This window comes from Dromiciops gliroides, chromosome 2, assembly GCF_019393635.1.
Source record: "Dromiciops gliroides isolate mDroGli1 chromosome 2, mDroGli1.pri, whole genome shotgun sequence".
In the NCBI taxonomy this organism is placed as follows: domain Eukaryota; kingdom Metazoa; phylum Chordata; class Mammalia; order Microbiotheria; family Microbiotheriidae; genus Dromiciops; species Dromiciops gliroides.
Genome location: NC_057862.1, coordinates 222222687 through 222237120, shown reverse-complemented (window position 1 = coordinate 222237120; position 14434 = coordinate 222222687). Strand labels below are relative to the sequence as shown.

The following is a 14434-nucleotide window of genomic DNA, read 5'->3' as shown; positions in this document are numbered from 1 at the left end:
TGCTGTGGTAAGAGTTCTGAGTTCAGTGTCTGAGGATATGAGTTTGAATCTTGATTGGGCCACTTCTTACTACCAGTGTGACCTTGGGCAAATAATTGAACCCCAATAAGCCTGAATTTTCTTATTGATAAAACGAGAGTGTTGAATTAGATGATACTAAAGTCTGTTCTTGCTCTAAATCCCTGATTCTGTGATCTGGACTATGTAACTATGTGCAAGTCATTCATTTACTGTGTAGCCTCATAGACTCATGAATTCAGAGCCTGGAAATGGACCTCAAAGGCCATCTAGGTAATCTCCCTCTTCTTCTGTTTTGAATTTTTTTAATGTATTTTGGTAAGTATTTTTCAATTACATTTTCCTCAGTGGCCCTCAGGACTCTTGTTTGACTCTATTCTAAAACCCTTCATAAATCTTAAAATGCTAAATAAATGGATGATGATGATTCATGTTCATGATTAGAATGAGGAAGATGGGGCAGCCAGGTGGTAGTGGATAGAGAATCAAATTCGGAGTCAAAAAGACCTGAATTTGGTTTGAGATGGTTACTAGCAGTGCTATACAGGGCAAGTCACTTCAACTTCTTTTCGTCTCATTTTTCTTCATCTGTGTAATGGGGATGATAAAAGCACCTACTTCCCAGGGTTCTTATAAGAGGAAATAAAATAATGTATGTGAAGTATTTTGTCAACTGTTTTTTTGTTGTTTTGTGGGGCAAAGGGGGTTAAGTGACTTGCCCAGGGTCACACAGCTAGTAAGTGTCAAGTGTCTGAGGCCAGATTTGAACTCATGTCCTCCTGAATCCAGAACCAGTGGTTTATCCACTGCACCACCTGGGTGCCCCCTTGTCAACTGTTAAATGCCATATAAATGTTAACTATTATTATTGTATGCTATAATGAATAATAATAGCTATCATCATCTGTTAGACCTTCCTCTTTGGGTGGAGGGGAGATCCCCTGATTCTTTCGGCACTAACCATTTCTTCCTAAAATTCTTCACTATTGTTTCCTTCCTTCCTTCCTTTGGTGTGGCAATGAGGGTTAAGTGACTTGCCCAGGGTCACACAGCTAGTAAGTATCAAGTGTCTGAGGCCAAATTTGAACTCAGGTCCTCCTGAATCCAGGGTCGATGCTCTATCCACTGTGGCACCTAGCTGCCCCCCCCCCACTATTGTTTTCCATTCACTTCTGGAATTAAAAACAGTTAAGCTCTACACTCAGTGTCATAGACTTAGACTATACTTAAGTCTTTTTTGGGGGATTATGCAAAACATTACCATATTTGTCATTTTGTACAAGGAAACTTGACTAAAAAAAAAATGAAAGAAAGTGAAAAATAGCACGCTTCAGTCTGTTCCATCAACATCAGTTCTTTCCTTGGGGGTGGATAGCATGTTTCATCAATAGTCCCCTGGGATTGTCTTGGATCACTGTATTGTTGCAAATAGTCAATTCATTCATAGTTCTTCATCAAACAGTATCGCTGTCTCTGTGCACAATGTTCTCTTGGTTCTGCTCACTCCACAATACATCATTTCATACATGTCTTTGTAGGACTTTATGAAGTCATCCTGTTTGTCATTTCTTATAGCACAATAATATTCCATCACCATCATATACCACAGTTTGTTTAGTTATTCCCCAATGGATGGGCATTCCTTAGATTTCCAATTCTTAGCCACCACAAAAAGAACTGCTATAAATATTTTTGTACAGATAGGTGTTTTTCTCTTTTTGGGGATGTCTTAGGGATATAAACCTAGCAGCGGTTTTGCTGGATCAGAGGGTATGCACAGTTCTATAGCCCTTTGGGCATAGTTCCAATTTGCTCTCTAGAATGATTGGAGCTTTTCACAACTCCATAAACAGTGGATTAGTGTCCCAGCTTTCCCACATCCCCTCTGACATCCAATATTTTCTGGTTTTGTTATATTTGCCATTCTGATAGGTGTGAGGTAATACCTCAAAGTTTTAATTTGCATTTCTCAGGTCAATAGTGATCTAGAGCATTTTTTTCATATGATTGTAGATAGCTTTGATTTCTTTGTCTGAAAATTGCCTTTTTGTATCCTTTGGACTGTCTGTAAGTCTTGCATGGGATTCTGGAATTATCAATGGGAGCTCTATATACCAACCATGGTCAATATGTGGCACTATCAAGTGGGCCCCCAGAGGTGAGGAGTTCAGGTTTATTTGCTCATTGCTTTAATATTTGGTTACTATCCTAAAATGTACCCATGGTATCTGAACTAACTGGGTTGGAAACCACAAGAGGATTCCTCTTTAAATAAGTTTAGCATTTTCTGCTTGCCAGGAGAATGGCCCTTTTGGTGGTATTTTAATGTTTCCAATTCTAGACTGGCCGGAGCCAGGAAGTTCTGAGGTGTTAAAAAATGTTCCTGAGAAAACAAACATCTAATCAGAATTTTCCAGAAATTTGGTTCAGAATCTTCTATAAAGGAATCATTTCAGTTAGAGACTGATGAGTGTTTTTGTTGTGCCTTAGTTTGGTCTCCAATGGGAGTTTGATGCATGTGTAGACCCCAAACAACAATCTTGTATTCTCCACACTAGCTGATGGAGTCTGTATATAAACCAGCCCCCCATTACATTTTGTTTTGTTTTTATTTTTCTAAATTATTTTGCTGATTCTTCCTCAGTAACCGGTTAGCTATAGATTGTAGGTTTCAAATGCAATATCCCTAACTCATTCATCTTTGGGGATGTGCAGAAGGTTGATCCACAAGTCACTTTTTGGTGTTTATAGATTTTTTAAAATGCCATCATGTTATAATTACTTCTATGTGCTTATGCCTTCATGTTACAAAGAATCCTCAACCTTCCTCAATCTGCATTAAGATACATGTCTGTGCATAGAACCATATGATCACAGTTCTAGAAGCAGTGAGATCCTTGTAATGCTGGGAGGACCTCTCAGGTTATCTTTTATTTGTACCCCTTGACACACTGCTGTCCTTTCCAACAACAACCAAATCTGAAGCCATTAAGATTCGCCTTGTACTGTGGTGTAGTGCAGTCAGCAGCACTTAGGGACAATTCCTGTTTTCTGTACCATGATTTTTATGGTCTTAGTTTACTAAACACTCCTGGAATGTGGTCTCCTGAAATTAATCAAACCCCTCACCTAACCTCACAGTGCTAAGAGGGAGAGACTCTGCAGAAAGCTTTTAAAAGATTTACGTGCTTGCATCCCAGGACCTATGAAAATAGTCAAATTAAAGCAGCCTCTCTGCTTTACTGTCATCTGTTAAGAGGCTGGCAGGGTGAGCACTTTAGAGTCGCCAAAGAGCAGCTGGTACATGGTGGTTTACTCCCAGGCTTTTGAGGTCGTGTTGCCTCCTATAAATGCAAATTCCTGTATTTATCCAATGCCTTCCATTCAAGAATTCTCAATAAACTCTATAGTCTCCTTGAAGAGAGGATGGGGAAGAACTTGCTGACTGTTGAGATAGACAAAGAAAACCTTACTTTCAACATATAAAATTTATCATACAAGGGGAAGATCTTTTTATCCCTGGGGGGGGGGAATGACTTTAAACAGTAAATAAAAACCATAGATTTCTTTAATTGTCACCAGGGAGGGTCAAGTAGGGGTAGGTACTGTACAATAGAATCTTTATTCTACCCACAAGCTGTCTTTCTATGCACCTCACTGTTTCAGATGCATAGGCAGTGCTGATTCAACCCTTGCTATTGATTGTTTAGCTAGTATTCTGTTATATAAACGTGGTCTAGTCCATTTTCTCTTTCTCTGATAGAAAGTGATTGACAGCTCTTATTTCTTAGGTGTTCATTTGATACAAGAGACTAACAGATGGTTTGAACACCATTTGATTTTCCTCTTTGTATTTAAGTTGATATTAATATTGAGATATGATAAGGCATTTTTGCCTTCACAGTATGAGTCAGCAAGAGCTATTGTTGAGAAATGAAAAAAGATATTTGACTTTTTTGGTGGGGGTGGAAGAAGAATGATTATTTCAGAGGTGTTTTAACAGAAATACTGCCTACTGGCAGGTGCATTCAGACTTTCTGATCATGGATCACACCTGTTTTGAACTGTTTAGCAGTATAATTTTGTGAAAATTCCCAACTAGAATCCAAGAATTCCTTTATTGAAAATTGAACTTGTCATGGCCGATCAACTCAGTGTGATCTAGATAGGACTTTTCCCATATTAAAGAGGATAAACAGTGACAGTTTGAACCATGTAATCCTGTTAGGGGTTTTCTTCAGTATCACGTCATCACACATAATTATAAAAGAGCCACTCATGAGTGAAATAGGCCTGCAAGAGAGCAAGGCCTTCAGCCCCATGTTGGCTGATGGGGCTTTTATAGTTACAGAAGACACAGCCCAGCAAGTGGAAAATTTACTATTTGGTTGCATAATGATAGACTTCAGGAACAGTCCAGAGTTCTTTGTGAATTTCCAACTATGTTAGCCTCAGGGTCTGATACCTGATGAGCTTTCTAAGTAAGTACAGTGATCTTTAAGCATAAAGTTTGCTTTTTTTTTAGGCTATAATATCTTGGTTCATAAACACAGTTAAAGAACATCCATTTAAAAAAAAAAAACTACCTACTTTGGAGTCCCCCAGGGTAGCCTTTTAGAAAACACTGCACATAAGCTGTGCTCCTACTTGTATGCATGACAAATCTTTCTACATTACTAGAATGTGTATTGAACCTGCCTTTCCAGTATTGCTGATACCTGAATGCAAACAGAATTAGAAATTTTGTTTATTTGAGGAGAGGTGTTGGGGGGCAGGGGTGGGTTATTTTATTAAAAAGTGGAATCTCAGGGGCAGCTAGATAGCAGAGTGGATAAAGAATCAGCCCTGGATTCAGGAGGACCTGAGTTCAAATCCAGCCTCACACACTTGACACTTATTAGCTGTGTGACCCTGGGCAAGTCACTTAACCCTCATTTCCCCACAAAAACAAAAAAACAAAAAAAGTGGAATCTCTTGAATATAACTAACATTTCCTTCTAAGTCTTCTTTCTAAGGTAACTTTCACAAACATTTTCTTAGTCCCATTGATTTCTCTATAAATTCCTTTTATAATTTCATAGGCCATATATTAGGAAATTCCCAGAATTGTAGAGATGAAATTCCTTTGTAACTAAGAATCACCCAGGTCTCTAAGAGTATCTGTGCCTTGACCACATGGTCATCTAGTATGAGCCAGAGGCTGGATTTGAACCCCAAACTTCTTGACTTCATTGAACTATACTACCTCTGCTTAACTCTTGAGAGTGGGGGTTGGAAAGAATAGCTCATTACTCTTACTCAAATGGCCAGTCCATGCACTGTTACTCACTTTAAACTTAATGCTTTAGGATATTGAAATAAACGAAGTGTTTAGTCATTGTGTATGAAGGAACTCCTGAAATAATTTAATATATAGGTTAGTAATTGTTCGTTGATAAAATAAAAATATTTCTGCCAAAGGCAATTCAGATTTGTTGTTGTTGTTGTTGTGCCTCATTTTGCAAATTCACCCTTTCTCTGATGCTGGCCTGTGTGACCTTGGGCAAGTCAATCTTCTTGGATCTCAGTTTCCTCCTCTGTAAAATGAAGGGGAGTAACTATATGTCCTTTGAGTTTCATTCCACCTCCAGATCTATAATCCTATGATTGGCCTTTTCTCTTGGAGGGTAGTGACTATAGTTCAGTGACAGAGCACTTGCTTGCTTGTAAACCCAGTTTATATAATGCTGTTTTTTCTTTTCTTTGATCCTAAAACAAGATTATCCTTTCAAAAAAAATATATACATATATGTATATATACATATATATGCATGCACACACATAGACATGTCTGTATATAGACATACATGTCTATATACACACATATATACATATTGTTTATGTACATGTGTATGTGTAAATTATAAAGTAGAAATTATATATACATATGTATAAATAGAAAGAAGACATATATATCTAATTTCTAAGGGAGAGTTCCTATATAGCAGCACCTCAGGCATTTAAATTATATGATGCTAGTATCAAATTTTTCTAGTTGTTTTTTTTAATAGCGTTTCTTCAGGTTGTTAAAATAACTGTCTCAAATAACTCTTTTGTGCTTTTATATTTCAATGCTTCAATTTCTCTATATTGGTGAGAATTAAGAGACACACAGCTTACCGTGTCCTGACATGTTGGTTTTATAGGGAAATCAAAACTGGTACCTTTCAATTAACTCCTTTATTTCTTTCATCTCAAAATTGATGGCTTGAAATTGTGTGCAAGAAAGAATAATTGGTTTCTTAAAAGTACCCTAATTCCCCCAAATATTCCATCAACCATAACAAAATGAGCTGAGAACATTCTTCCTCTGGGGACACAAGGGAACCAACTAACTCAGTGGGGGAAGAGCTCATGCCTGGGCCTGGATTCCACAACTCTGTCTGGTAACATCATATATGTGGGTCACTTGAAGGGGGAGGGGCAGTATTTGACTTGGAAGTGTCAGGGCCTGGAGTTCATTCTACCCAGCAACTGGAGTGTTAAGGTGAAGGTTAAGCTTGAGGTGGGGGGCAGGGAGGTGGAAAAGAATGAGTTGTTGCTGCTTCTCCTCCCCTTTCATACAAATGGAAGGAGACATTTTATATGCTCATGAGATATAGTACTTCTAGGAGTAGAATGGGATTAGGGGAAGAATTGTTTCAACTGAACTGCTTGCTATTTCACATTTGTTTGTTTCATGATATGATAACTCTTTAGGAGTTATTTGAATTTGACCAAATTTGGTGCATTGTTATTTTTATCTTGCTTTAATTTAAATCTGCCGGGTGCTTTTGTCTACCTTCTTGAAATAAAACATAAATAAAACCAAAAAAAGCAATAAAATTTCCAATTAGATATATTTTCGGTAATTCTAAGTAAAGCAATTTGGCATATGGATAGAAGTTACAGAGAGATATGTGAAGAGGCAGAGAGGAATGCAGGTCATAGATTCAGTGGTGCTGGTTGAATGCATAAAAACATGGTTTTTATTTTGCATTTCATCCATTCAGTCATTAAGTCCCTGCGGTATATCCATATTTTTAAGCACAATTCAGAGTTACTATCCAACACATGTCCTTGATTAAGGCTAGATTTTTGTGCAATTATACCTATTTAACCCTAATTTTTTTTTTTTTGGCCAAAAAAAGAGGAGGAGGGACGAATAATTATGGTGATTATTATGTCAGTTTTACTGACATCTCTTTCTTTTTGTTCTACAACAGACCAAGAATTGAGCTGAATTGAGATGCTCACAGGCTGAATAACGCTGACCTGCACTACAAGAGAAGACAGAAGCCTTGCCAGTCCATTGTAGTTCCTGTTGGTAGTGAGCATCACCTATCACCTGTTAGGGGAAAAAAAATCCACCTACTGCATTTTAGTGCACATGGAGGAAGGAAGTAAAGAAGGCAACTTAAGAAGGATAATGAGACTGAGGCTTTCCTAGCTGATTACCAGAAAACAACAGCAAGAGGATTGTTTTACTGTTCTCCTTCAGGACTTTACTCTTGCTTGAGTGTTGGACACTAACGGAACCAGTTTTCTGCCTTTTCAGTTTTGCCATCTGCCTTTATTATTTCCCACCTCCCCAGCCACTCTGTATTTTGTTTCTTTACTTCAGAGATGGGCCTAAAGACTACAAAGTGGCCTAGCCACGGGGCTTTGCTTCTGAAATCTTGGGTTATCATTTCCCTGGGGCTCTACATGCAGGTTTCTAAAAACATGGCGTGCCCTAATGTGTGCCGCTGTGACCGGAACTTTGTCTACTGTAATGAGCGAAGCTTGACCTCAGTGCCTCTTGGGATACCGGAGGGCGTAACCGTACTCTACCTCCACAATAACCAAATTAATAATGCCGGATTTCCTGCAGAACTGCACAACGTACAGTCGGTGCACACAGTCTACCTGTATGGCAACCAACTGGACGAATTCCCCATGAACCTACCCAAGAATGTCAGGGTTCTACACCTGCAGGAAAACAACATTCAGACCATTTCTCGGGCAGCTCTTGCTCAGCTTTTGAAGTTGGAAGAGCTACACCTGGATGACAATTCCATCTCTACAGTAGGTGTGGAAGACGGGGCATTCCGAGAAGCTATAAGTCTCAAGCTGTTGTTTCTGTCTAAGAACCATCTTAGCAGTGTGCCTGTTGGCCTCCCTGTGGATCTACAAGAACTGAGGGTAGATGAAAATCGAATTGCTGTTATATCAGACATGGCCTTTCAGAATCTTACAAGTTTGGAACGTCTGATTGTGGATGGAAATCTCCTTACCAATAAGGGCATTGCTGAGGGGACTTTCAGCCATCTCTCAAAGCTCAAGGAATTTTCTATTGTGAGGAATTCACTGTCCCACCCTCCACCTGATCTCCCAGGTACTCATCTGGTCAAGCTTTACTTACAGGATAACCAGATAAACCATATCCCTTTGACAGCATTTTCCAATCTCCACAAGTTGGAACGACTGGATATTTCCAACAATCAGCTGCGGATGCTGGCTCAAGGAGTCTTTGATAATCTTTCCAACCTGAAGCAGCTCACTGCACGGAATAATCCCTGGTTTTGTGACTGCGGTATTAAATGGGTCACAGAGTGGCTCAAATTCATTCCATCATCTCTTAATGTACGTGGTTTTATGTGCCAGGGACCAGAACAGGTCAGGGGCATGGCTGTCAGGGAGCTGAATATGAATCTGTTGTCATGCCCTACCACTACACCTGGATTATCTCTCATTACCCCACCCTCAAGTATTGTTCCTCCAACCACACAGATTCCCACTCAGTCTGCAGCCACCCCTAGCAGAAATTATACTCCTCTGACACCCACTGTATCTAAACTCCTCCCCACTGTGCCTGACTGGGATGACAGAGAAAAGGTGACCCCTCCCATTTCCGAACGGATCCAACTCTCAGTCCATGCTGTGAATGATACTTCCATTCATGTCAGTTGGCTTTCTCTTTTTACTGTGATGGCATACAAACTTACCTGGGTGAAAATGGGCCACAGCCTGGTAGGGGGCATCGTTCAAGAACGGATAGTCAGTGGTGAAAAACAACATCTGAGTCTGATCAATTTAGAGCCCAAATCTACCTATCGGGTTTGCTTAGTGCCACTGGATGCTTTCAATTACCGAGCTGGAGAAGACACTATTTGTTCTGAGGCTACCACTCATGCCTCCCATTTAAACAATGGCAGCAACACAGCTTCCAGCCATGAGCAGACAACTTCTCACAACATGGGTTCCCCCTTTCTCCTGGCAGGTTTGATCGGGGGTGCAGTGATCTTTGTGCTGGTGGTTTTGCTCAGCATTTTTTGCTGGCACATGCACAAAAAGGGGCGCTACACCTCCCAGAAGTGGAAATATAATCGGGGCCGGCGGAAAGACGACTACTGTGAGGCAGGCACCAAGAAGGACAACTCCATCCTGGAGATGACAGAAACCAGCTTTCAGATCGTCTCCTTAAATAACGATCAGCTCCTTAAAGGAGATTTCAGACTGCAGCCCATTTACACCCCGAATGGGGGCATCAATTACACAGACTGCCACATTCCCAACAACATGAGATACTGCAACAGCAGCGTTCCAGACTTGGAACACTGCCACACGTGATACCGAGGGGTGGGCAGGGAGACACCAAGCGGACAGTGAAACTCTTGAGAATACACACACATACACACACACACACACACACACACATGTGCGAGCATAGAGACACACACAAATTACATTTGATAAATGTTACACAGATGCATTTGTGCATTTGAATACTCTGTAATTTATACGGTGTACTATATAATGGGATTTAAAAAAAAGTGCTATCTTTTCTATTTCAAGTTAATTGCAAACAGTTTTGTAACTCTTTGCTTTTTAAATCTTTAAAAAAAAAGTTGCTGAAGTACTGTACAGGGTTGTACAATGAGAACCCAATGCCATGGCAAAGGAAAGAGTGATTCTTCCGTACAATGTACATTAACCATTTTGCTGTCTAAGCTGTCAAAAGAGAGTTCCTGTTTCAGAGCCACTGGTTAAGGTCCAAGTACAAATTAGAGTGGATTTATTAAGACAGGATAATTTAGTTTTTATTTAAAAAAAAATCTAACCAAACAATTCCATGCTATTTCTGCACTTCCCAGTTTTTTGTGGGGAGGGGGTTGTGAAAGTAGAAATGACAAAATAAGAGAAGGGCAAATTGTACCAAAATTTTGGTTGGACCTAGTGCAAGAAATAACTGCTGAATCACAAGGAAAGAACTTCATTTTCGTGAGATAATTTGGCCCACTTGGCAAAGCCCAAGAGTATTAATTAAAATTTCAAAAAGCCTGAAAACTTTGGAGGTGGCTGGGTAAATGGTTTTTTTTTTTAAAATCATCATAGTGTCCCAACCATATATAATTTGAAAGAGTTAGAGACCAGAGTTACATTTAATTCAGATACATCAAGGGGCTGATGATTCAGAAAGAAAAACAATTCCCTTTCGAAAAGTGTTTATGTTGAAATTACATATATGACTAAACCAAATTCAACTGAAAAGTTTTCCAATACATTGTTTTAAGAGAGAGAGACTAACAAAATAGGGTAAAGAAATACTGAATTAAATTATTTTTGATAAAGAAATTTATTTTGGGAAATTCAATAAGACTGTGTCTACATGACTGACCATCTAGGCAACTGTGAGTGGAGAAAAAAAATCATTCAAGCTAGATTTTTCATTGTCATGTAGTTTCTTCTTAATTGAAATAGTTATTTTATTCAGTCTTTTATTTTTAAGCCAGTTGTGTTGGTCTCATGTAGACAAAGCCCAAATTCATGCCTTTCCTTCTCTCAATTTCTTGTCTTCCATTCAGACTTTTTTTTTTTTTGGAAAAAAAACTCACAAAATTCTGTCAGTTATATTCCATTTGGTTCTCATCTTTCCTCAGTTTTTCAGGAAAAGTTATTTATGACACTCTGGGATGCACAAAGACTCACCCAAGTGCACCTATAGCTTATGAAACCTGTGTCCGTTATCACAGCTAATAGTATATCATAGATCCTAGAGTTAGAGTTAGGAGGGACCTTAGAGGTCAATATTAAGGCCTACACCAGTGCTGGCCCAAAACATTATATATATTTATATATTCTTCCCCTCCCCCCCAAAGCAATTCCCAGGTTCAACAAATGTATTGACTTTATTTCCATTTTGCTGTTTACATTTATTTGAAGGGAAAATGAGCAAAGTGGATGTTTTATAAATTTTTCTGCCTAATCTTGTCAGAGCATGGGAGAGAGCAAAAAGGGGGGTTGGGAAAGGAGTTGTCTAAGTATGACAATACTAGGTTTTTGAAGCTCTGTCCCTTCTCTACAGGATTTCATGGGATCCTTGGGAAGCCTAAATAATTCTCTTTTTCATCCCCAAGTAGAAGGGCTGTGGATGGAGATGGTAGGCATTATCTGAAAGTTTGCATCCTTTCGAAGTTCTAGTTGAAAAAATCAAATTTAGAAATCTCACTCTATACTATGTGTTTCCTATTTCTCTCGTTATAACAGGTATTTTAGGGAGCCATGTGGCAAGTGTCACAGAGTTGTCTTTGTTTTTGTTTTGTTTTTGTTTTGTTTTTGTTTTTAAAGGAAAAAATAAGCTGTGATGTGTCTTTGTATAACCTTAGGTATAAAATGCTATGCAAGTTTTTTTTTCTTTATAGTAAAAGCCTTATTTCCTCAATACTTTCTCTCCCCAGTATGTTTTAACTCCTCTGGCCCTTTGGGATAAACAAAAAATGTAACCAGCTTTATATCATCAAGACACCAATGCACCATTGTGCATTCAGCCAATGTGAAATTGGCTTTGTATGAATTCTAGAGTGGCTGATATTTAGAGCGTAGTCTTAGCAGCTCAACTCTTGGGTTGCTTACTTAACACTGTCTCTTCACTAAGAATGAATGGGGTTAGATTGAACAATGAAAGATCCCAGTCTGGAAAATTTAATAAAAACTAGAGGCATCTCAATTACCTAATCACGTCAAATCTCCAACATACTTCATAGACAACAGTATATTTTCAGGAAGAATGGTTTGGCTTCTTATTAAATACAGATTCACAATACTACTCATCTATCCTTATGCGATTGCATTCCCAAAGGGCCTCTGACCATCAAGACTCAAAGCTCTAAATGGGTGGGTTTCCCGTTTTTAAAAATTTTCCTGTTACCTATACAGTATGTGGGATTATTTGACCCTAGCAGGGGCAGCAGAGTTCTTGGCTTAGAGAATGAGTTACATTTGCCTGAATGAATCCCAAGCTTATTATGTTAGACAGATAATTTGTAAGTTTCATTTACCATTAACCTTGCTCATTTTGATTTTCTCTATGATATAGCAAATGCTCTGTTAAAAGCAGGACCCTTTTCAAATATGATATTTGGGAATCTCACCAAACACCAGAAGCACACAGGCTATCATGTAATAGTGTTCTGTTCTGTAACAGACCCACGTTGCTGCTGCCTCACCATAGGACTTGTGTTTGAAATTATTTTTCAGGTGATGGCCACATTTGAACAAACCTGTCTCCATCTAACTTGGTTCCTCCTCTGGTTGATATACACTGGGAGATAGGTTGCCAGGATTATGTGTGAAGCCTGAGATCATAAAGGAGAAGGATGTTCACTGGTTCATACATAAAGTGAGGCCTATGGTCTTGACTTCGATGGCATGGTGTTTTAGCCAACTGAGTTAATATGATTCATAGTGTTTACCAACTGAGTTAATATGATTCATAGTGTTTACCTTCAGAAGTATGTGATGCTCTCCTGGCAGAGAGGAAATACTAAAAAGAACAGGAATAAATCAGTTATCTAATGACAGTCATTATCCAAACCCATGGTTGCCATTTAATACTGATGTTGTTTTGAAAAGAGATTGGATGATCGAGACACTGTGACCTTCCCTCCCAGTGTCAATAGTTTTTGTCCATTGTATTTGCAACTTTGTTGTATGTGTTAGCAGGAAGAAACACCTAGTGTTTCCCTGCCTTTACTTTCCCAGGGCTTCTGAACAAAAATACTGCAATTGAAATTCATTCTCCCTTGTGAGCACTATTATATTTTCTAATTATCTGAATGTTTGTTGAAGATATATTAGGAGTTTCCCCCAAGGTGAAAGAAAAAATACAATATGACTGGTCTGAGAAAAAAAAATAATGAAGGAGCTAATGTTACAACTCCATTTTCTACTAGAACAGATCATAATCTTTTTAGTCATTTCATGGGCGTTAGAAAATCCCTCCCCATTGGGAGAAAACCTCTTCATGTTGTGAGTAAAGCATCCATACAAATCACAAGGCAATATTGTTGTAACCCACGGGGAGAACGAATGATGTACTTTATCTGCCCATCCATCTCAGCAGTGGGTTCAGCCACAGCTACTGACAGCGAAGTGGTTAATTTCCATTTAATCCTTTGTTCATAGCATTTCTTCATTCTAATTTATAAGGAGGAGACATGAAAGTTTTACTTTAGAACATGAGAATAATGGTTTTACTCATGACATCTTCCAGCCATAAAAAAAACAAAAAGCAAAACAAGTGAGTGCCCCAAAGAGAAAACAAAAATAACTCGAGTACTAAGCCTCATGTTGCCTTCCCTGATGATTCTTTTCACACAGGGTAGCTGGAGTTTTCATCCTTCCTCAGTGCTACAACAGGGGTCACTTTGGTCCCTGTAGTTGCAAGGGGAAATTGATTGAATAAAGTTTGGCAAAACAGTGATACTGTATATGTAATGGAATCAAAAGGCTTGGTTGTTATTCTTTCCCTAGTAGCACACCCACCAGACTAGCACAAAGCAGGGCTATAGAGGACATAGATTTTTCGGGTATTTAAAAACCTCCCTGGGGCATTGGAAAGCTATTCCCTCAGGTGTGAAATGTATATCAATTTAGAAGCAAAACGAGGCATTAGGCCAATGTGTGTCCCTGATATAAGCAGAGTGGTATCAAGTATACTCATTAAAAGTTTATCATCATGATTTGTTATTGATTGAACCTTATGTTTATTTGTTTCTTGTTTGCCTTGACATGGGACTTCAAGGGGCTGGAAAACCTGCATTATACATCTTCTGAGACCTACCATGTTGCACATGTTAACTTCAAGACTTCACTCTACACTATACAGTACCTTGTTGATATATTAAGTAAAGACTTATTTTAAAAAAAAATACTGTGTTTATTTGAGCTGGTTCATTGAAATGCAGAAATCATAGTTGTTTTGAATAGAAGGAGAAATGAAAAATGGTCCTGGGTGATAGGAAGATGATAGGAATAAGTTGGCTGATAGGATTTTCATTTTCTTGTATCCATGATATATACCTTTATTTATCTTCAAGTCTAGTTGGCCCTTCTCATGTTTGGTTTTGAGATGACT

General features: G+C 38.7%; 1 protein-coding gene across 6 annotated transcripts in view; it reads left to right on the top strand.

Annotated features, from left to right (window-relative positions):
- Positions 1 to 14228, top strand: part of FLRT2 (fibronectin leucine rich transmembrane protein 2) — a 127993-nt gene extending 113765 nt beyond the window's left edge. For all 6 annotated transcript variants that reach the window (XM_043986492.1, XM_043986495.1, XM_043986496.1 and 3 more), the window contains one exon: positions 7263 to 14228. In XM_043986492.1, the coding sequence (XP_043842427.1) occupies positions 7663 to 9648 (1986 nt within the window). In that variant the 5' untranslated portion in view covers positions 7263 to 7662 and the 3' untranslated portion in view covers positions 9649 to 14228. The remainder of the gene's footprint in view (positions 1 to 7262) is intronic.
- Positions 14229 to 14434: the final 206 nt, after the last annotated feature.